This window comes from Halichondria panicea, chromosome 6, assembly GCF_963675165.1.
Source record: "Halichondria panicea chromosome 6, odHalPani1.1, whole genome shotgun sequence".
NCBI lineage: Eukaryota > Metazoa > Porifera > Demospongiae > Suberitida > Halichondriidae > Halichondria > Halichondria panicea.
The window spans coordinates 4,463,765-4,486,733 of record NC_087382.1 but is presented as its reverse complement, the minus strand read 5'-3'; the positions used below and the strand labels follow the sequence as shown (position 1 = coordinate 4,486,733).

Below are 22,969 nucleotides of genomic sequence, written 5' to 3'. Positions count from 1 at the left end.
AATGCCTATGAATGAACAACTAGTACCAACTATCACTCCACCCACTTGATTGTTTACGAACGTGTTATTGACAAAGAAACTGGAACCTTTGAATAAGATGTAGACAGAGCCTACTAATGCACTGTTGTTGGAATAGACACTGTTGTTGCTACTAACAACCGAGCCGTCTTGTATATAAATACCTCCGGTGCTTACAGCTGTGTTGTTTAAAAAAGAGCTGCTCAAAATACTAATAGTAGTGTTGCGTGTATAAATGACTGATGACGAAATTGCCAAATTTCAACGAGTCGTTTTTACCAACCATGTTGTTTCTTTCAATATAAAGGTATAGATGTGGTACCCTAAGATGAGTATAAACGTGATAGCAGCCACAGCTACAGATAGATCTGCTACAGCTGCTGCCATTCTTGCGTTTGTAAGCACATGATACTGAACTACCGAAAGCACTCCAAGGTTGACGAGAAATGAGGATTCAAGCATCTCTAACTTTTTCGATTGATAAATATGAGTCGTCAGTAGCTTGAGTAGTATCAGAATAAGCACAATGCAGAACACAAATAGTAACGATATTTGGTCTGAGAAACAAGTGGCAACAATGTGTAGCAAGGCACGAACAAGTAGCAGTAATCCAACCCAATAACTGTGTTGGGGTGCAAATGATTCAAAATGTTTGTTGACAAATTGTTTCATCCGCTTTAGTGCCTGCTTTTCATCAAACTTAGGCAGCCATTGACCGAACAAGATGAGAGAAGTGTATATTAACACAACTATGATAATTACAAACGCTGCTATTAATCTTGGAAAATGGCTAGGTTTGAAATAAGGGATGTTCGCATCATGTAACCACACGATATCCCAGGTGTCATCTGGATAGGTGATGTACGTATACTGTAAGTTGGTAATGATTGTGCGTATGAACTTGGAATACGAGAGCAGGATAAGCGTGCACAGTGTGCCAGCCAGATCCCTTTTCCTGCCAATGAAATTGGAGAATCTCACCGAACACTTTGCAAGTGCAATAATAGCTGCAGTTAATAGGATGACGTATGAAGGAAACACTACCTGGAGAAGAGTTTTAGCATACGAGTCCATTCCATCATAAAAACAAGTCTCGATTCCGAGGTCAAGATTAAGCCATGAAATAAAAATTGTTAGGAATTTTGATGTTTTTGGTGGCAATAAGAGAGGTCGATTTGCAAAAACGATGTTTGCATAAAAAACAAGTCCATTGATTGTACCAATAGCTATGGTCATATTAAGCACCACTATAAACGCAACCAAGGCGATTCCTGCCATGGCAAATGGTATGAGCAGAGAAATAAAATTGTTGGTACACTCTCTGCATTGTGAGCTGCCTAGCACAGCACTTAGGTTCTCTTTGCAGGCACCACACAGTGTTCCAGTGCGATTGAATGCACATTGAGAATCTGCACCATGAACTGTATTTAGGTTTACACTGACAAGCTCATCCACACAATAGTCAAATGGACAACTGTCATGCAGTAAATATCCAGATACAATGCTTCTGTTTACAAAGTCTATCCACACGTAAGGCTTTCGAAAAACAGTTTCTTTCACCAGTGAGCAGCCTGTTATATACGACTCTAACAGTGGGTCACACACGCAGGAGCACAGCGTTCTAGTTTCCTGAGGATAGAATCCAATTGGACATGTACACGGTTGAAAAATCACAGTTAATACCCGTTTAGATATCCCGATATCATTACAGGGACCATCAGCAAAAAGCTCGATTTTTGCAGAATTGAATTCATCTTGTGGGTAAATGGCATACTCTATGGACGAGCATTTGGAAGAGAGTGCTTGTCTTGTTTGATCAACATTAGCTAGTTTGGCATTGTTGATAACTGAGCTGATAACTGTGGCATTCACTGGATTCTCTAACTGGTCAACTGCTACAATGCTGACTTCAAAAAATTGACCTTTCTTCGTGTATATAGGTGCATGCTTGAAATAGCTACAGTTGTGTTGCTGCTGAAGACAGAAGCAAATTTGAAGTGGTTTGGAAGAAATAAGATCATTGATATTTTTGTTGTGATTTACCTCTATTTGTTCACGATATGGGCTGTATGGAAATGTTAGGTTACTGTAGTTAAACTGATCACTGAACGTTGCAATGGTCTGCACATAGTCAGCTCCGTTGTGTGAGGAAAAATAGTCTGAAAAGTCCAAAAGAAGTTCATTTGAAGGACTCAAAGAGCATCTGTCTAGTAGCCCACCAAATATAGCATCACCACTCATACTCGCAGTGTTGTTGACAAAAAATATGTTCAAGAGGTTTTTGTCCTTCAATGGTGCTGATGTGGAATTGAGCAGCAGAGTTTGAAGGAAACATTCTTCTGAAGAAAGTTGTGAAACGCATTGCTGTCCAATATCAGAATCGTTAATAAACACCCCGCCCCCTTTCTGTGCTGAGTTTTCTCTGAGTACAAGTTTCAGGTCATCTCGGCTGATGGATTTTTGCTTTTGCTTGATTAAGTAAATTTTAGAGTTACTGCTCATGTACAGTGCACCACCATAAGTGGCAATATTCTTCGTTAGCTCAAAATATCCCGAGACCAAGTTTATACCTGAGTTAATAGCGTGTATACCACCTCCTGTTAGAGTTGCCGTGTTTAGAGCAAATATTCCCGATCTTTGCTCGCTGAATGATAATTCCACAACACCATTGTACGTCAAGATCCCACCACCTGAAATGTGAGCTGCATTTTGTGTAACCTGTACATTGCAAGAAATGTTGAGATTGCTCCACAATAATGCCAGCCCCCCTCCATACCCAGCTGAGTTTAAGCTCACAGTAATAGCTTCTCTGCCCTCAAAGAATACGTCAGTTTTAATAGTGAGAATAGCTCCTCCAGTTAGTTCACAGGAATTGTTGAAAAGTGTTATATTTTCGATCAGATGTAACTTGCTTCCACCAGCCTCGGTATTAATCAGTTGAGTGTTTACGTTACACTGTGCCACAGAAAGTAACAGAATTGGTGTTATGACAACAGTTTCAAATTCTCCTTCGTTAAAATCATCCTGCCAAAAACAAGTGGTTATGTATATAGCACCAGCATACTGATTGGCATGGTTACTTAAATAACAATCCCCATCACTATACACTTCACCTGATACAGCTGCGATTGCACCACCTGTATGGGTTGCAAAGTTGCCCACATATTGCGTGTGTCGTGAGTATAATGATCCACCATAAACGTAAACTGCTCCTCCAAGCTCCAGGCTAGTATTGTTTGTAAAGTAGGTATCTCGGCATTCTAGCTTGCCATTGACAGTGCCAACAGCCCCTCCTCTTAATGCTGTATTGTTTTCATACACACTGCTTTCAATTGATATTAAATCAGTACGTACGCCTGCTATGGCTCCACCATACTTAACTGCTTTATTGCCAACAAATAAGCAATTCGTCACATATAGACTACCGTTGTTGAAAATAGATACAGCAGCACCTTTGTCTCCTACATTCTCACGAAATGTGCTCCCTGAAATCATCATTTTCCCTCCTGTAATAAAGATGGCTCCACGATCGTTCATCACGAACTCTGAAGAATATACTGAGGCATCTCCATTAATGAGAATCGCTCCACCCAACAAACCAAATGGGGCAATATTGTTTTTGAAAGAACAGTTAAAAGCCATTAAAGTGATTCCAAATCCATTCACAGCACCACCTATATTATTGTAGAAATAGCTATTTGACAATTGTAGCTGCTGTTGTTCATTACTGATGAAATGTCCATAGATGTATATAGCACCACCTTCATTATGAGCGTTATTTTGTACAAAGTAACAGTTTACAATCGATATAATCCGGAGTTTATTCCCCTGGGTGTTGACCAATCCAGCACTAGTACTAAAAACAGTTCCAGATTTACTTACTTGATTATTAAAGAAAGTAGTATCGGAAATATACACGGGAAAGGAGGATTGAATGTGGATAGCACTTCCGGAAACTCCACTGTTGGCATGAAATAATGTTTTTGTAACAATTGTGCTTTTTGTTGGCTTATTTAGCGCTATCACACCTAGTGGTGATTTGTTACTTTCGAAATGACTTCCATTCACTATCAATGAACCAGAACTTTGGAATATTACTCTGCCATTATTCTTGTAATAGTAATTTTGTATGTCTGTAAGAGCACAGTCTCCGCTAAGTATGACACCTCCGGATCTTTCATTGACATAGTTGTTCATAACGTTGTTATTGTTAAGGCTCAGGAAGCAAGGTGTTTTAGAAAATTCAGAATTGCAATTGCAAAAAATAATTCCACCGAATGCAAACTCGTTATCCGAGATAGCACTGTTGTTTGTGAATGTGTTATTTGATGAATATGTGAAACCGTTGCTGATGAAATATACTGCACCAATTTTTGCTCTGTTTCCCGTGTAGTAGCTACCACTGCTAAATATGGCTGATCCTTCTTTTACGTATATGCCTCCATTGGCAGTAGCATTGTTGTTGAGGTAGGAGCTATTTGTAGAAGTGATACTGCAGTTTGAGGCATAAACAATCGAGCCTGTGAGTGCAATGTTTCTTACAAAGAGACTGCGTGAAATTATAAGAAAACCATGCTGAATAAAACTTGCTCCTCCTAAATTATATGCACTGTTTTGCTTGAATTGACATTCAAGTAGTGATAGTTGTGTTTTTGTGGCAAAAATGGCTCCACCCGTGTAAGCAATATTGTTCGTGAAGAGGGTTTGATGAATGTGAACAGTGCTCTCGAAAAATGCTGCCGTGCCACCATAGGTTGGTTGTGCACCATTGTGAGCAAAAACTGTACCACTGATTTGAATTAGAGAGGATGTGACCAAAAGTGCTGCTCCAGCTATTGCTCTATTTTGAAGGAATTGGCAATCGCTTATACTCACGTTCATGCACTTCAAAAGATACATAGCACCTCCATTGAATGTGTAACTGCTACAGTAATCGGCAAGGCCACCAGGTTGACACTGGGCTGAATTGTTGATAAAGGAACAGTTTTCAAGGTTAACTTTAAGTGATTGTAGTATGAAAATTGCTCCTCCCCCACTAGTCGTTTGCCCAATAATGTAGTTATCAATAAAATTACTATTAGCAACTAAAATATTCGTCACATTATAGAAAGATAAAGCACCACCATAAGCAGGTGTTCCCTGGTGTGAGCATCCTGAGAACGTAAGTCCAACTATTTCAACGGAATGGATATTTTGAAAGATGATACCAGAAGCTGGTCCGTTGCAGAGAATTATTGGACTACACTGTGAACAGTTGTTTGAAACTGACATTTCAATGCCAGGAAGTCTTTGTATTCCAATGATCTCCTCCAACAAGTGTTCACCGTGAAGGAAATGCAAGCTGATGCTTTGATTAAATGTTCCGTTCAATTCAGATAGAAGAACATTTAGTGATATGCATGGTTCATGAGGACAAGTGCCAGTAAAGTTTGATGGCACAATTGTGTACAACTCACTGCAACCTTGGCTGCCACTCGAGTATATGATAAGTGCTACCACCATGAAAATGTGCTGCCGAAGGTGACCGTTGACAAACATTGTCGCCAATTTCCAGTCGATAGCTTTGGGCATGCAATGCAAGGCTCAATCTGACCCCTTGATGCAACTTCAAGGTCTATATTAATTCGTGATTTCTTATATCAGTCGATCTATACTTTTGTACAGCAGTGTATTGTTATTATTATGGAGTTGAAGTCTAGTTGAAAACAGCTAGGTATTGCGTGATCTGCAAATAAAGATAAGTAGAACGTGGGAATAAGGCTTGCAATTGTGATAGTGTGCATATATAATTATGCATGAGGGCACAATTATCTTAGCAGTTAATCCCTCAATGATACTAATGGATAAGTATACAGCTATAATTATATAAGGGATGCATGCATGGATGACAGTACCTATAGGATTCTAACAACTAACTCTTCTCACCACCAATTTTGTCCTGCTGTATAGATCAATATAGTCTTTTCTCAGCAAGTCTTAGAATCTATCAGTGTGTAGATCATATATGCATAGTCTAGTATGCTTCTTTCTCAATAATCAATGGTCAGTTTTATGTGACAGGAAGCTAGTTATTGTTGACATTGTATAAACTTGATCCATGCCAATTTGAATTTGAATGTTTAATTGTTCCTAAGATGACTAGATTTATTAGCAAGAGTATGTAAGTAGCACATGAGGAGATGGAGTGTCCTACTATATATGCATAGTATTGCTTGTGATCATCAAAGATTCATATAGGTGATGCTTGCATGCCAGAAAGAAGTGAGTGACTTTCTAATCGTAAAGCACATGAGACTTAACTTCTTTCTCCTGGCCAGAAAAAGTGTATTTTCGTAAACAAGTTTATTTGGGAATTCTATCATCATGAATACATCAGTAATATACAAATCAACAGTACGTGTAATGAGCAATTCATTTTGACAAGCCCAAGTAGCCTCGAGACCAGCCTTTCGTTATACCGATAATTGCCCGCACAGGGTGTATTACCCATGAATATCATTATGATGCTGTAAAACGCTAACTCAGCTAGACAAGTTGCACATCAGATCTGGTTGCACATTGGAACTTGACTAGGCGTTCTTTCAGATAACGAACGGCTGGTCTCAAGGCTAGGGGTAGCCTCGATCCCAGGCCGAGTTTTCACTTTTATAATGGTTAGACGAACCATCATTTAGTTTCAACCTGTAAAACAAACTCTGAACAGCAACTAACTAGTATATTTTGTTGGATTACATAATTAGCTTCTTTGTAATCACATGCACTCACATAAATTTTTTGTTTGCTATTTCGTACTAACTAGTCAGGTGAAGTAGTGCCCTGTTGGGTTCCCCCTAACCAGAAATATTATTGTGTGCAAATTCTTCAATTAATTGGCAATGAGTGCCACAATGTTCGGCAGTAGATGTGGTCAAGGGCCTGTAACGAAAGAAATATTTGCTTTATTGAAACATTCTTTATTCCAGACCAGGAAAGCTGTTTCGGGGACAGCTATACCGCCTGTAATATTTGGTCCCCAGTCCATTGACAGTATAGATAAGCTATTGCAGCGGTCTGTTCAAACTTTGCATTGTTTGAGACTCAGGTCAATTATCTACTTTAAATTGTATTTGCCATGCATTTTTCCTCTTATCATAATAATAGTGGCACCGCAATAGAATATAAAATTAATGGCACTACATTTCCTTTGATCTTGGAGGTCAAAGGGCAACAATGTGGTTAGATTTGGTTGCGCATTATTATTAACATGCATGATGAATAACAGATTATAGGTTGCAGCTATATAGTATTGAGTGTTAACTTCCCTTATAATTCCCTCAGTATAACATTTGTCGTGTATTGATAACCAATTTACAAGAATTACACTATAAGTATAACCCAGTGCCAATATGTGGCTAAGAGTATTATAAGGAATCTATCTATCTAGTTAATGATGAATGTGATTTGAAGGATGAGAACAGATTTCTAATGTAAATTATGTCATTGAGCTATATAGCTAGCTGAATGTGTGTTTCACAGGATGAATTAAAGGAGGAACATAATATATAATTCGATGGGTGATTGATACACACTACTTGTTACTATCATTCAGGGTTTCGGTCGATCTCAACAACTGAATATGTCGTGGGTTGTTGTGGCCTAAAAGGCTCTTGAAAACGTCTGTAGTCTCGCTCAGTTATCGGTTGGAAAAGTTCTTCGAGGTCTTGGTTCCGAGGTTGGCTGTCTCTAACAGCAGGCTGGATTATTGGAGCCTCATACGGATGTTGTTCTTCATCGTCAGACTCTCCTTGTGCATATGGAAGCTCTTGCAACAAAAGTTGATTTTCCTCATGCTCAACTTCTTCTTCTTCTTGTAGATCTATATCTGCGTTTCGTCGTAGATTAGGACACTGCGCTAACACTCTCATACGCACCCAAACTGGCCTGAGTAGAGCAATTATTCTTATCCAGAGACGTGTGTTCTTGAGAATGAAGGTGTAGGCATGATATCCAAAAATCATAATGAAAAAAAACGAAGAAACTGTTATAGATATACTGGCAGCTATAGGCGGGATTCCTTCACTGTCTTGCAAGAAGTATAAGCAAGCTGCTAGGACTCCAAGATTAATCAAAAAAGCACTCTCTAAGTTATCAATTGCATTAACTTCATATACATGACTGGCAATGTGCTTGAGACTTAATAGAATAAGAACAATGAGGATAAGAAACAGTAGGGCGGCAGATTGTGAGACAAAGGCTGACACAGTGTAGTAAGAGATTCGAACAAGCAGCAACAATCCTATCCAGTATCGATGTTTGGGTTTAAGCTGTGTATGGTATTTAACAATGAACTCATTGTACTTTGGGTTGTTGACCCAGCGGAAAGGGATCCATCCACCGAGTTTGGTCAACCACTGGCCAAACAGAAGAAGCACTGTATACACCAGTCCCAGAATAATGATTACTGACACTGTAATGAACCGTGGAGCGTGACTTGGTTTGAAGTAGGGAACATTAGCATCATACAACCAGACTGTTTCACTGGAGCCATCCGGATAGTTTAAGTATGCATGCTGTAAGCTTGCAATGATCGTGCGAATGAACTTGGAATAGGAGAGCAGGATAAGTGTGCACAGTGTCCCAACAGGATCTCTCTTCTTGCCTATGAATGTTGAAAATCTCACCGAATACTCACAAAGCATGATGATCAGTACGGTCAATATGAGAATGTAGGAAGGAAACACTAGTTGAAGAAGAACTTTAGCATACGAGTCCATTCCATTATAAAAGCAAGTTTCGATTCCAAGATCAAGGTTAAGCCATGAAATGAATATTCGGAGCAAACCGGGAGTTCCAGAGGGTACAAACAGAGATCGATTTGCAAAAGTCATGTTTGCATAAAAGATAAGTCCATTGATTGTACCCGTAGTTACAGTCAAGTTAAATAGAACTATAAACGCAACCAAGACGATTCCTGCCATTGCAAATGGTATTAGCAGAGAAATGAAACTGTTGGTACACTCTCTACATTGTGAGCTGCCAAGCACAGCACTTAGATTCTCTTTGCAGGCACCACACAGTGTTCCAGTGCGATTGAATGCACATTGAGAATCTGCACCATGAGCTGTATTTAAGTTCACACTAACTAGCTCATCCACACAATAGTCAAATGGGCAGTTCGGATATAGTAGATAGCCAGATTTAGTACTTGTGTTTACATAGTCTATCCACACATTGGGTCTTCTAAGCACGGTTTCATTTTCCAGGGAACAGCTTGTTATATACGATTGTAATACTGTATCACACTCACATAAACACTGTGTTCTGGTCTCCCTTTGCTGAAATCCAATTGGACATGTACACGCTTGAAATACCACGTTTATTGTTCGTTTAGATACCCCTCTATTATTGCAAGGACCATTTGCGAAAAGTTCAATGTCGGCTGTTGGGTCACTTTGGTCTGGATAGAGGGAGTATTCAAGAAGTGAACATTCAGCGGGAATACGTTGAAGTGCTTTATTACTGTTGAGTAGTCGGCTACCTGTGACAACGGAGCTGATCACTGTCGCATTCACTGGATTGCCCACCTGATCAACTGCAATTAAACTAATTGAAAACAGCTGTCCCTTCTTTACGTACACAGGTGGATGTTGGAAGTTGCTACAATTAGGCTGGTATCCGAAGCAATAACACGCTTGAAGGGGTTCTGAAGAAACAAAATCTTGGACAATTGCACCGCTCACTGCTTGCAAAACCTTTTCAGGGTTGTAGTTGGTTGTCAGATTACTATAATCAATCAGACCAGCAAACTGTGCAGTAGCTAGAATATAGTCAGCTCCACTCAGGAATGTTTGGTTAGGAAAATCAAGAAGTAGTTCGTTTGCTGGGTTCAAAGAGCACCTGTCCAGTAGTCCTCCAAAAATGGCATTACTGCTTAGACTTGCAGTATTATTGATAAAGTAGACATTAAAATAGTTGTTGGGGACCTTTGTTACGTTGTATCTGTTTAGTAATGTTTGTAGAAAGCACTCTTTCGTCGTATTATATCGTGTCTCACAATCTTGAATTACATCCATCACGTAAATAGCTCCTCCTTGTACAGCGGAATTTTTTGTAAACAAAATTTTTGATGTATCATTTTCCTCTTGTTTCACTATATTCAACTTGGTGTCAGTGCTATACAGTGCACCTCCGTATGTAGCATTATTCTTAGAAAAGCACATCTTTCCTCCGACAACTTTAATTTTAGATTTACTGCTATAGATACCACCTCCGCTTTTGGTGGCAATGTTACCTTCAATCACGACTGTAGTTATTCCAAGGTAGATAAGGATATTGCTACTGTACATGTAAATGCCCCCACCGGAAATAGAAGCTTGATTGTTTGTCAATTGTGTGGGGCAAGAGATACTCACATTACTCCACACAAGTGCTAACCCAGCTCCATGAGTGGCTGAATTTCCTCTGATGAGCGTACGCCCATCACCAGAAACGTATACTTGAGTATGGATGGCTACAACAGCACCTCCTGCCAAACTGCACCAGTTGTCGAGGAATAATGAACCGCCGTTGATCTGCAACCAATTCGGTTCTCGTGATAATAAATAGTTTTTGTATTTACTACACACTGGCTCCCCAAATAAAACAATTGAAGTAATTAAATTGTTTCCTGTTTCACTAAAAGGTCTTGAAACTGAAGGACAACTGTCGATGTAGACTGCTCCACCATATTTATTGGCCATGTTCCCTTGGTATGTGTCCATGCTGCTCGATACATTGCTTGAAAGAGCAAATATTGCACCCCCAGCTTCAGAAGCATTGTTCAGCTTGTACTGAGTTGTTTGAGAAGAATGTGATCCGCTTTGAATATAAACCGCCCCACCAAATTCATTACTTGTGTTGTTTGTAAACGATGTTTCTCTACAGCTAACTTTGCTGGCAAAATGATGGATGGCTCCTCCTAGTGAAGCTTGGTTGAAATAAAATTTGGTGTTTGAAATTGCAACACTTGATCTGTTGCTGAAAATTGCTCCACCGAATTGTCTTCCTTTATTATGTGCAAATAAGCTATTTGAAGTATTGAGGTTACCATTCAAAATTGATAATGCACCACCGCGTTCGTTTGCTGTGTTGCCAATATATTCGCACTGTGTGGTAGTTATGTCACCTTTGATAGCAATGGCACCGCCGTACTCATCAACAAAGTTATCTAAGAATCGAGATTTGAAAGTTCTAACCTGTCCTTCGGGAATGTACACTGCCCCCCCATTATATTTCGCAGTATTGTGACGAAAGAAGCAATTTTGAATTGTTGTAAATAGGTTGGAAAAAATGTATATAGCACCACCAACGTTGGTAGCTGAATTGTTGATGAAATAAGAGTGTCTAATGATACATTCCGAGTCTGTTCCAGTTAAAATGAAATAAATTGCTCCGCCAAAAGCAGCGCTATTGTTAAAGAAATAGCAATCTGAAATAAATATTCTTGCTGGTCCACTAGTAGCGGCTATAGCCCCTCCAGAAGTTGCCTGGTTTTCAGAAAAGTTACTTCTTAAAACTGTTAGATTAACATTACCCACAACATTGATAGCACTGCCTATCAATTGTGTTGATTGGAAGCTGTTTTGTTCGAAAGAACTGTCTGCAAAAAATGCTGTTGAAACATCGTTCACAGCAATAGCACCACTTGTAAAATTGCTCACATACGTAGTCTCTGACATAGACAAAGATCCATACTGAAACAACATGCCATACAAATCAGCAGCGTTGTTAATAAACTGATTGCGAATGAACGAAGAGTTGCAGCTGGTCATATACATAATCGCATTATTATTAATGAATGTATTATCGTTACCTATGAATGAACAACTAGTACCAACTATCACTCCACCCACTTGATTGTTTACGAACGTGTTATTGACAAAGAAACTGGAACCTTTGAATAAGATGTAGACAGAGCCTACTAATGCACTGTTGTTGGAATAGACACTGTTGTTGCTCCTAACAACCGAGCCGTCTTGTATATAAATACCTCCGGTGCTTACAGCTGTGTTGTTTAAAAAAGAGCTGCTCAAAATACTAATAGTAGTGTTGCGTGTATAAATGACTGATGACGAAATTGCCAAATTGCTCTCAAATTCACTTTCAATAATCACTATCAAAGAATTTAGAGTATCTACTGCACCTCCCGAATCTGTTGCGTTATTCTGGAAGAAGCTACTCTGATGCAGGGTGAGGTCAATCTGATCAGCAAAGATTGCTCCTCCAGAAGTGGCTGTGTTGTTTTTAAAAAGAGTATGTTGTATTAGGACGAAATTGTTGTTCTGAAAAAACGCAGCACCACTACATTGATGAATTGACAAATACGCATAGTTATTAACAAAAGAACTATTCCGAATGCTCACACTTTGTGATTGAGATACGTAGAGTGCGCCACCTCCAATGTTCCCAGTAATATGGTTGCCAATGAAATGACAGTTGACTATCGAAATGTTTGTGACATTTATGAAAGATATTGCACCACCAAAGCCGACCTCTCCCTGGTGTGTGCAACCTGAGAACGTAAGTCCAGCTATTTCAACAGTCTGGATATTTTGAAAGCTCATTCCAGTTGGTCCTCCCTGGCAGAGAATTATTGTATTACACTGTGGGCTGGAGCATGAAGAGGAAATTTGAACATGGCCGCTGGGGATGTTGTGCATAGAAATGTGTCGTTGCAAGAGGTGTTGACCAGAAAGAAAATGTAGTTGCATACTGTTGTTGAAGATACTAGATGGTAAATCATTGATGGTGGAGCAGTGTTCTTGAGGACATGCATCAGTGAAGTTACCAGGGACTACAACTGTTGCCATGGATGTACAATCCAGGTGGTTCGGACATGATAACAATGTTGCTACCAGTAGTACAACGGACAGATAATTCATTGATTCAAATGAACAAAGTCAGAATGTACAAGACTTACTTCAAACTTCTGATGTGTGAATAGCTCTATATCCTGAAGTCAATTCTTAAGTAGCTGTATGTTAAACCGCAGTGTATAAAACCTATTGGGCTATCCGCATTCCTCAGACCGGTGATTGCTTATCTTTCAGTGACTTTCTTATACAGTAACTAGTGACACTAGATTTTTTATAGTTGGTTTGTAACCATATGCAGTGTTGCTTGACGAAATTACAATGAAAGGTTTTATAGCTGGTAATATAAACCACGCTGTGCTTGTTGAAGGTGTTAAACTAAGCTGTGGCTTGTGAAAGTAAAATTCATAATGATAACAAAATGTTGCTGTTTTTAATGACTTGAAATTGCATAGAAAATAACTTGAATAATCTAGGTTATAGTTTAAGGTGTTAAGTAAACCAAGCTGTGTTTGTGAAAGTCAATAATTGGACAGTAATAATTATTAACAAAGTGTAACTACCAGTAGCACAACGGACAGCCTATCTCTATAATCCATTGACTACAAAATGATGAAGTACATTATATAATAGCTCCAAAACTTACTTCAATCGGTAATGTTTGAATAGAGCTCATAAAAATGTTTCTTTAGTCCAAATATCGAATGAGTTTCGGAAGTATAAATATCTGTCAGTGATCTTATGTTAGATTGTAATGTATTGCCTATCCGTTTCTCAGTTCATAGCTTATCTTTCAGTACTTAGTAACTCATTTCTAGCTGTTTGCTAACCACAGTGTTCCAGTTGTGCAGTGACTAAAAACACTGTAATTGGTAACACAAGCCAAAAATAAAAACAATAATTATAGCTTTAAAGTGTTGTTAAGTTATAAGCTGTGTTGATAATAACCGATTGTTGGATATAATTGATTCTTAGACAAATTAAGTGTTGCTGTTGTCTATAGTTACCGAAATTACATAGAAAGTACAATTATTATCAAGTCTAAACAGTGCCATGTTTGTGAAAGTAAGTAATTCGATAGCTGTATCTAGAAGATGTGTTTGTATAATACATCTAGATTTTTAATCATATCGGGTGTTGAAAGAGAAGTTTATAGAGTGTGTGTATAGCTAATATAAAAATGTAGAGTTCGTTTTTAATCGAATAAGTGTTGCTGTTCTATAGTTGACGAAAACAGAAAGCAAATTTATCAAGTTTATAGTTAAAGTAAAATGTGTTTGTGAAGGTACATTTATCTAGGGACTGAGGTGTAAAAACAAACACGCAAGTTTGGGTATCAGTTGTTGTTCTTGTGAATTTCGACCAATGCATATGTTGTGGGTTGAGGATATCGTCGATTCGGTTGGTTGAGTCTCCTGTAGTCATCGTCGGTGATAGGCTTCAGTAGTTCCTCAAGGTCTGCATGACGTGGTTGACTGTATCGAACAGCTGGCTGGATTACAGGAGGATCATAGACATTTGTAGCAACATCAGGTACTTCTCTTTCAACGAGCGGTTCGTGAAGTTCTTCATCTTGTTCATCTTGTAGCGGCTGCAGATGATCTTGAAACTGGACCACTACATTCTGCTGTCTTTCACGTAAATGCACAAGATTTTTAATAGAGCGAGTCGTTTTTACCAACCATGTTATTTCTTTCAATATAAAAGTATAGATGTGATACCCTAAGATGAGTATAAACGTGATAGCAGCCACAGCTACAGATAGATCTGCTACAACTGCTGCCATTCTTGCATTGTCATGCACATAATACTGAACTACCGAAAGTACTCCAAGGTTGACGAGAAATGAGGATTCAAGTATCTCAAGAGTTTTCAATCGATAAATATGAGTTGTCAGTAGCTTAAGTAGTATCAGAAAAAGCACAATGCAGAAAGAAAATAGTAACGATGTTTGGTCTGAAAAACAAGTGGCAACAATGTGTAGCAAGGCACGAACAAGTAGCAGCAATCCGACCCAATAACTGTGTTGGGGTGCAAATGGTTTATAATGTTTGCCGACAAGTTGTTTGATCCACTTTAGTGCCCGCTTTTCATCAAACTTAGGAAGCCATTGACCGAACAAGATGAGAGAAGTGTATATTAACACAACTATGATAATTACAAACGCTGCTATTAATCGTGGAAAATGACTAGGTTTGAAATAAGGGATGTTTGCATCATGTAACCACACGATATCCCAGGTGTTATCCGGATATGTGATGTACGTATACTGTAAGTTGGTAATGATTGTGCGTATGAACTTGGAATAAGAGAGCAGGATAAGCGTGCACAGTGTGCCAGCCAGATCCCTTTTCCTGCCAATGAAAGTTGAGAATCCCACCGAATACTTTGCAAGTATAATAAGAGCTGCAGTTAATAGGATGACGTATGAAGGAAACACTAACTGGAGAAGAGCTTTTGAATACGAGTCCATTCCATCATAAAAACAAGTCTCGATTCCGAGGTCAAGATTAAGCCATGAAATGAAAATTGTTAGGAATTTTGACGTTCTTTGTGGCAATAAGAGAGATCGTTTTGCAAAAACTATGTTTGCATAAACCATAAGTCCATTGATTGTACCAATAGCTATGGTCATATTAAGCACCATTATAAATGCAACCAATGCGATCCCTGCCATTGCAAACGCTATGAGCAGAGAAATATAACCATTGGTACACTCTCTACATTGTGAGCTGCCAAGCACAGCACTTAGGTTCTCTTTGCAGGCACCACACAGCGTTCCAGTGCGATTGAATGCACATTGAGAATCTGCACCATGAGCTGTATTTAAGTTCACACTGACAAGCTCATTCAGACAATAGTCAAATGGACAACTGTCATGCAGTAAATATCCAGATACATTGCTTCTGTTTATAAAGTCTATCCATACGTAAGGCTTTCGAAAAACAGTTTCGTTCACCAGTGAGCAGCCTGTTATATATAACTCTAACAGTGGGTCACACATGCAGGAGCACAGCGTTCTAGTTTCCTGAGGATAGAATCCAATTGGACATGTACATGGTTGAAAAATCACAGTTAATACTCGTTTAGATATCCCAATATCATTACAGGGACCATCAGCAAAAAGCTCAATTTCTGCAGAATTAAATTCATCTTGTGGGTACATGGCATACTCTATGGACGAGCATTTGGAAGAGATTGCTTGTCTCGTTTGATCAACATTAGCTAGTATAGCATTGTTGATAACTGAGCTGATCACCGTGGCATTCACTGGATTCCCTAACTGGTCAACTGCTACAATGCTGACTTCAAAGAATTGACCTTTCTTCGTGTAAATAGGTGCATGCTTGAAATAGCTACAGTTGTGTTGCTGCTGAAGACAGAAGCAAATTTGAAGTGGTTCAGAAGAAATAAAATCTTTGATGTTTGTTTTGCCAGCTAATGGAAATGTCAGGTTACTATAGTTAAACTGATCGATGAACATTGCAATGGTCTGCACGTAGTCAGCTCCGTTGTGTGAGGAAGAATAATCGGAAAAGTCCAAAAGAAGTTCATTTGAAGGACTCAAAGAGCATCTGTCTAGTAGGCCGCCGAATATAGCATCACCACTCACACTCGCAGTGTTTTTGACAAAATATAAATTCAAGTAGTTTGTGTCCCTCAATGGTGCTGATGTGGAATTGAGCAGCAGAGTTTGAAGGAAACATTCTTCTGAAGAAAGTTGTGACACGCATTGCTGTCCAATATCAGAATCGTTAATGAACATCCCGCCCCCTTTCTGAGCTGAGTTTTCTCTGAGCACAAGTTTCAGGTCATCTCGGCTGATCGATACTTGCTTTTGCTTGATTAAATGGAGTTTAGAGTTACTGCTCAAGTAGAGTGCACCACCATAAGTGGCAATATTCTTCGTTAGCTCAAAATATCCCGAGACTAAGTTAATACCTGAGTTAATAGCGTGTATACCACCTCCTGTTAGAGTTGCCGTGTTTAGAGCAAATATTCCCGATCTTTGCTCGCTGAATGATAATTCCACAACACCATTGTACGTCAAGATCCCACCACCTGAAATGTGAGCTGCATTTTGTGTAAACTGTACACTGCAAGAAATGTTGAGATTGCTCCACAATAATGTCAGCCCCCCTCCATACCCAGCTGAGTTTGAGCTCACAGTAATAGCTTCTCTGCCCTCAAAGAATACGCCAGTTTTAATAGCAAGAATAGCTCCTCCGGTTAGTTCACAAGAGTTGTTGAAAAGTGTAACATTTTCGATCAGATGTAACTTGCTTCCACCGGCCTCAGTATTAATCAGTTGAGTGTTTATGTTACACTGTGCCACAGAAAGCAACAGAATTGGTGTTATGACAACAGTTTCAAATTCTCCTTCATTAAAATTATCGTGCCAAAAACAAGTGGTGATATATACAGCTCCAGCATACTGATTGGCATGGTTACTTAAATAGCAATCCCTATCACTATACACTTCACCTGATACAGCTGCGATTGCACCACCTGTATGGGCAGCAAAGTTGCCCACATAGTTTGTGTGTCGTGAGTATAACGATCCACCATAAACGTAAACTGCTCCTCCAAGCTCCAGGCTGGTGTTGTTCGTAAAGTAGGTATCTCGGCATTCTAGTTTGCCATTGATGATGCCAACAGCCCCTCCTCTTAATGCTGTATTGTTTTCATACACACTGCTTTCAATCGATATTAAATCAGCACGTGCGCCTGCTATGGCTCCACCATACTTTAATGCGTTGTTGCCAACAAATAAGCAATTCGTTACATATAGACTACCGTTGTTGAAAACGGACACAGCAGCACCATGTTCACCTGCATTGTCACGAAATGTGCTCCCTGAAATCATCATTTTTCCTCCTCTAATGAAGATGGCTCCTCGATTGTTCATCACAAACTCTGAGGAAAAGACTGAGGCATCTCCATTAATGTGAATTGCTCCACCCAACACATTCAATGACGCATTATTGTATTTGAAAGAACAGTTAAATGCCATTAATGTGAATCCAAATCCACTAACTGCATTACCTGTATTGTTGTAAAAATTAGAATTTGACAATTGTAGTTGTTGTTTATTCCTGATGGAATCTCCAAAGATGTATATAGCACCACCTTCATTATGAGCGTTATTTTGCACAAAGTAACAGTTTACAATCGATATAATCCCGGGTTTTTTCAACTGGGTGTTGACCAATCCGCTAAAAACAGTTCCAGATTCACTTACTTGATTGTTAAAAAAAATAGTATCGGAAATATACACGGGAAATGAGGATAGAATGAACATTGCACTTCCCAAGCGTGCGCTGTTGGCATGAAATAATGCTGCTGTAACAATTGTGCTCTTAGTTGGTATATTTAGCGCTATAACACCCATTGGTGATGTGTTACTTTCGAAATGACTTCCATTCACTATCAAAGAACCCGAACTCTGATATATTACTCTACCGTTATTCTTGTAATAGTAATTTTGTATGTCTGTAAGAGCACAGTCTCCGCTAAATATGACACCTCCGGATCCTTCATTGACATAGTTGTTCATAAGATTGTTATTGTTAAGGCTCAGGAAGCAAGGTGTTTTAGAAAATTCAGAATTGCAATTGCAAAAAATAATTCCACCGAATGCAAACTCGTTGTCTGAGACAGCACTGTTGTTTGTGAACGTGTTATTTGATGAATATGTGAAACCGTTGCTGATGTAATATACTGCACCAACTTTTGCTCTGTTTCCCGTGTAGTAGCTACCACTGCTAAATATGGCTGATCCATCATCAGCATATATGCCTCCATTGGCAGTAGCATTGTTGTTGAGGTAGGAGCTATTTATAGAAGTGATACTGCAGTTACGGGCATAAACAATCGAGCCTGTGAGTGCAATGTTTCTTACAAAGAGACTGCGTAAAATTATAAGAGAACTATGCTGAATAAAACTTGCTCCTCCTAAATTATACACACTGTTTTGCTTGAATTGACATTCAAGTAGTGATAGCTGTGTTTTTGTGGCAAAAATGGCTCCACCCGTGTAAGCAATATTGTTCGTGAAGAGGGTTTGATGAATGTGAACAGTGCTATCGAAAAATGCTGCCGTGCCACCATAGGTTGGTTGTGCACCATTGTGAGCAAAAACTGTACCACTGATTTGAATCAGAGAAGATATGGCAATAAGTGCTGCCCCAGCTATTGCTCTATTTTGAAGGAATTGGCAATCGCTTATACTCACATTCATGCACTCCAAAAGATACATAGCACCTCCATTGAATTTGTATTTGCTACAGTAATTGGCAAGGCCACCAGGTTGACACTGGGCTGAATTGTTGATAAAGGAACAGTTTTCAAAGTTAACTTTAAGTGATTGTAGTATGAAAATTGCTCCTCCCCCACTAGTCGTTTGTCCAATGATGTAGTTATCAATAAAATTACTATTAGCAACTAAAATATTCGTCACATTAGAGAAAGATAAAGCGCCACCATAACCAGTTGTTCCCTGGTGTGAGCATCCTGAGAACGTAAGTCCAACTATTTCAACGGAATGGATATTTTGAAAGATGATACCAGAAGCTGGTCCGTTGCAGAGGATTATTGGACTACATTGTGAACAGTTGCTTGAAACTGCCATTTCAATGCCAGGAAGTCCTTGTATTCCAATGATCTCCTCCAACAAGTGTTCGCCATGAAGGAAATGCAGGCTGATGCTTTGATTAAATGTTACATTCAATCCAGATGGAAGAACATTTAGTGATATGCATGGTTCATGAGGACAAGTGCCAGTAAAGTTTGATGGCACAATTGTGTACAACTCACTGCCACTCGAGTATACGATAAGTGCTACCACCATGAAAATGTGCTGCCGAAGGTGATTGCTGACAAACATTTTCGCCATTTTCCAGTCGATAGCTTTGCATGGGCATGCAATGGATTTTTTGATGTAACTTCAAGGTCTATATTAATTCGTGATTTGTAATTTTTCTAATAATTATGTCAGTGGATCTATACTTTTGTACAGCAGTGTATTGTTATTATTATGGAGTTGAAGTCTAGTTGAAAACAGCTAGGTATTGCATGATCTGCAAATAAAGATAAGTAGAACGTGGGCATAATTAGGCTTAACTTGAAATTGTGATAGTGTGCATATAATTATGCATGAGGGCACAATTATGTTACCTAAGCTAAAGAGTTCAGTTAATCCCTCATGGATAAGTATACAGCTATAATTATATAAGGGATGCATGCATGCATGACAGTGCCTATAGGATTCTAACAAGTAACTCTTCTCACCACCAATTTTGTCCAGCTATAATATAGTCTTTTCTCAGCAAGTCTCAATATGTAGATCACAGTCTAGTATGCTTCTTTCTCAATAATCAATGGTCAGTTTTATGTGACAGGAAGCTAGTTATTGTTGACATTGTATAAACTTGATCCATTTTGAATTTGAATGTTTAATTGTTCCTAAGATGACTAAATTCTATAACTATAAAGACACCGAATATACATTGAGTATGTAAGTAGCACATGAGGAGATGGAGTGTCCTATACTATAGTATACTATATATATTGCTCATGATCATCAACGATTCGTAGGTGATGCTTGGATGCCAGCATTTCAAATTTAAAGAAGTGAGCATAATCAAAACTTTCCAATCGTAAGCACATGAGATTTAACTTCTTTCTCCTGCCCAGAAAAAGTGTCTCTTCGTAACAAGTTTATTTGGGAATTCTATCATCATGAATATATCAAATCAACAGTATGTATAATGAACAATTCATTACCGGCAGTATTGTATAGTTGTGTTGTGACCACGGCAACGTTCCGGCGTCCTATTTCTGATTCTGCAAGCGTTGGCAGTGAATCTCCTAAAACATCCAAAAGCATGGCTACATACCTATTTTAGGGTAACTCACTCTTGATCCAAGAGAGCGATTTCTCTATCATCAGTCTTGTATTGTGTACACTACCATTTTTAGGGGTTGGTAGATTATGCTAGCATAATCTTGAGCATAATTGGTACATTTTTTGGGTGAGAGTTATGCTGGCCGATAATAGGCACATTTATAACAATTACGAGAAGAATAGGCAGATTTCACAGAAATACAGGTCAGTACGAGTCATAGTATAAACATTTTGGAAGTATTATTATACTGATAGTTAATTATCTCCTGACCTTGCAATTCGTGTTAATATAGATAGAGTCACGGCAATTATTTATAGTTTGATGTTACTTGTGCAACGACATGGGGAATAGGCGATTTGAAAAGAATAATAGGCAGTTTGAAAAGGCTGTTTACTTGAGCATAAAAGAATAGCATAATAGGTAATATCTCAAGCATAATCTACCAACCCCTACTACCATTGTGGTCATGAACAGTTTAACCACGTGGTCATACGTATTCTTCCTTTTTGGGTTGATGTCTCATATAAGGATGGATCTACTCTGCTCTTTACAGATCCATCTTACATGAGACATCAACCCCTTTTTGTCCAATTCTTATATATATAATAATTATTATTTATGATGAATTATTTCGCTCATGCGCATGCACAATATACCAGGGCCGCCTTTCTCTTTGTCTTTGTGGTCTGGCTGGATTCGAGGCTACACCCAGAGGAGGTTCGACAAGGTCAAAAGGTCAAGGATAATGACACTAAAAAATTATTGCGTACTGCATTCCTGACCTTTGGACCCAATGCGTATTGCATTCCTGACCTTCAGATCTAATGCGTTAGCACTTACTAATAACACGCATAAAGCAAACATTATTTAATCGTTTGAAGGCACATTACTAGTTCTAAGAAGCTTTTTTGATGTAAAAAGAACTAAGGCTTAGTCTAAGCAACGTCTTTGAAGGCTGGAAATTGGTTAAGCTATCGCGCCCCAGAGGAATCAGCTTGAGAGAGGAGATCCAGGATTTAATTGCAACCTTTGACCTTTTATTGCATTCTTCGAAACCACAAGATATGGAAATGAGCCTTCCGTGGCTAGGGTATAAATTTTGATGTAGCTACTGGCTTGCTGCACTGGGATAGATTTAGCTTTCCAAGCAGGCAAATAAAGAACAGAAGTGCTAAGCTGCTATATGCAAGCAAAGGTCAAGAACCCAGAACAAGAATGTTTAATCCTTCATTAAACGTTACCCTATTGACCCTGGCGTTCCTCCTCTGTGTTTCATTATTCATAGACTTGGACTTTTGGCATCGATCGTTTTTAACAACAATCATGTAAGATCATTTCCCACTCTGAGTTTCTCATGCAAAATTAATTAATGCAAAAATGTTCATCATGATAATCTCTCCAAGCAACAGCTGATCAATATCTGCAATCACAACACATATAATTATTCAGTGTGTAAATATACTATACTTCCTTCTAGCATAGATCTATGCTTCTAGCAATAGATCGCCAAATTAAAACACCCATCAGTTACAGTGTATATAATTATAAGGTTGGATTTTGCAGGCCATGGCAATTCCAAGTTAATTATTATCAATCATAACAGAAGCCAACCAAAATATTGATCACTACATTGTGGTTACAGTGCTTGGAGTATGAAAACCACTGTAGATGTTGATGTACTGGCACGGTCCCAGGCCGATTTTTTTTTAATAGAACGAAGTTGAAAAATACGGCCTGGTATTGATTGTATCTGGGCGTGGCAGGAACAGGATACCAAAGCAGAGATTCTTCACATTTTGTTTCCTGTCATATTTCCCTAGAGGAGGTCGGACATCACTTGAACTTTCACTAATTATGACCTTTTAATGACATTCCAGGCCAAATTGCTTTTCGTTTTTGCTGACTCAGCAGTAGAACATGACTGGATCTAGGCGGATCTAGCTAGTATGGCTATTATGTGCTGATAGGGTTAGGTCCAGTAACCATCATAGACACCAAACACAACTAGCTGTCAACAGATTCAGCGACAGAAACCGTGCAGAAGTATTGTCTCATGAATCAGTCGCCCTCTATAACATAGACTCGTGATTAGGCCGCCCAACTTTTAGAGGATTGCCACTCGAGTATGCTCAACATTACAGCACGCATAGCTGTTCGAATAAAACGTGTTCCAGATTGGTCATTTGAATGGAGTGATATTACACCGCAACGTTC

At 38.9% G+C, this 22,969-nt stretch overlaps 3 protein-coding genes across 3 annotated transcripts; all 3 read right to left on the bottom strand.

Annotated features, from left to right (window-relative positions):
- Nucleotides 1-271: 271 nt before the first annotated feature.
- Nucleotides 272-6,057, bottom strand: LOC135337978 (uncharacterized). The gene is made up of 2 exons (XM_064533998.1): nt 5,944-6,057; nt 272-5,743 (listed from the first exon to the last, which is right to left on the bottom strand). Exon 2 carries the CDS (start codon nt 5,587-5,589, stop codon nt 280-282), a length of 5,310 nt encoding a protein of 1,769 aa, XP_064390068.1. The 5' UTR covers nt 5,590-5,743; nt 5,944-6,057; the 3' UTR covers nt 272-279.
- A 1,296-nt stretch (nt 6,058-7,353) lies between these two features.
- On the bottom strand, nt 7,354-13,777 carry LOC135337949 (uncharacterized). Its single transcript, XM_064533970.1, has one exon. It carries the CDS (start codon nt 12,915-12,917, stop codon nt 7,599-7,601), a length of 5,319 nt encoding a protein of 1,772 aa, XP_064390040.1. The 5' UTR covers nt 12,918-13,777; the 3' UTR covers nt 7,354-7,598.
- A 357-nt stretch (nt 13,778-14,134) lies between these two features.
- LOC135337948 (uncharacterized) lies at nt 14,135-20,200 on the bottom strand. Its single transcript, XM_064533969.1, has 2 exons — nt 20,139-20,200; nt 14,135-19,927 (listed from the first exon to the last, which is right to left on the bottom strand). Exon 2 carries the CDS (start codon nt 19,741-19,743, stop codon nt 14,185-14,187), a length of 5,559 nt encoding a protein of 1,852 aa, XP_064390039.1. The 5' UTR covers nt 19,744-19,927; nt 20,139-20,200; the 3' UTR covers nt 14,135-14,184.
- Nucleotides 20,201-22,969: the final 2,769 nt, after the last annotated feature.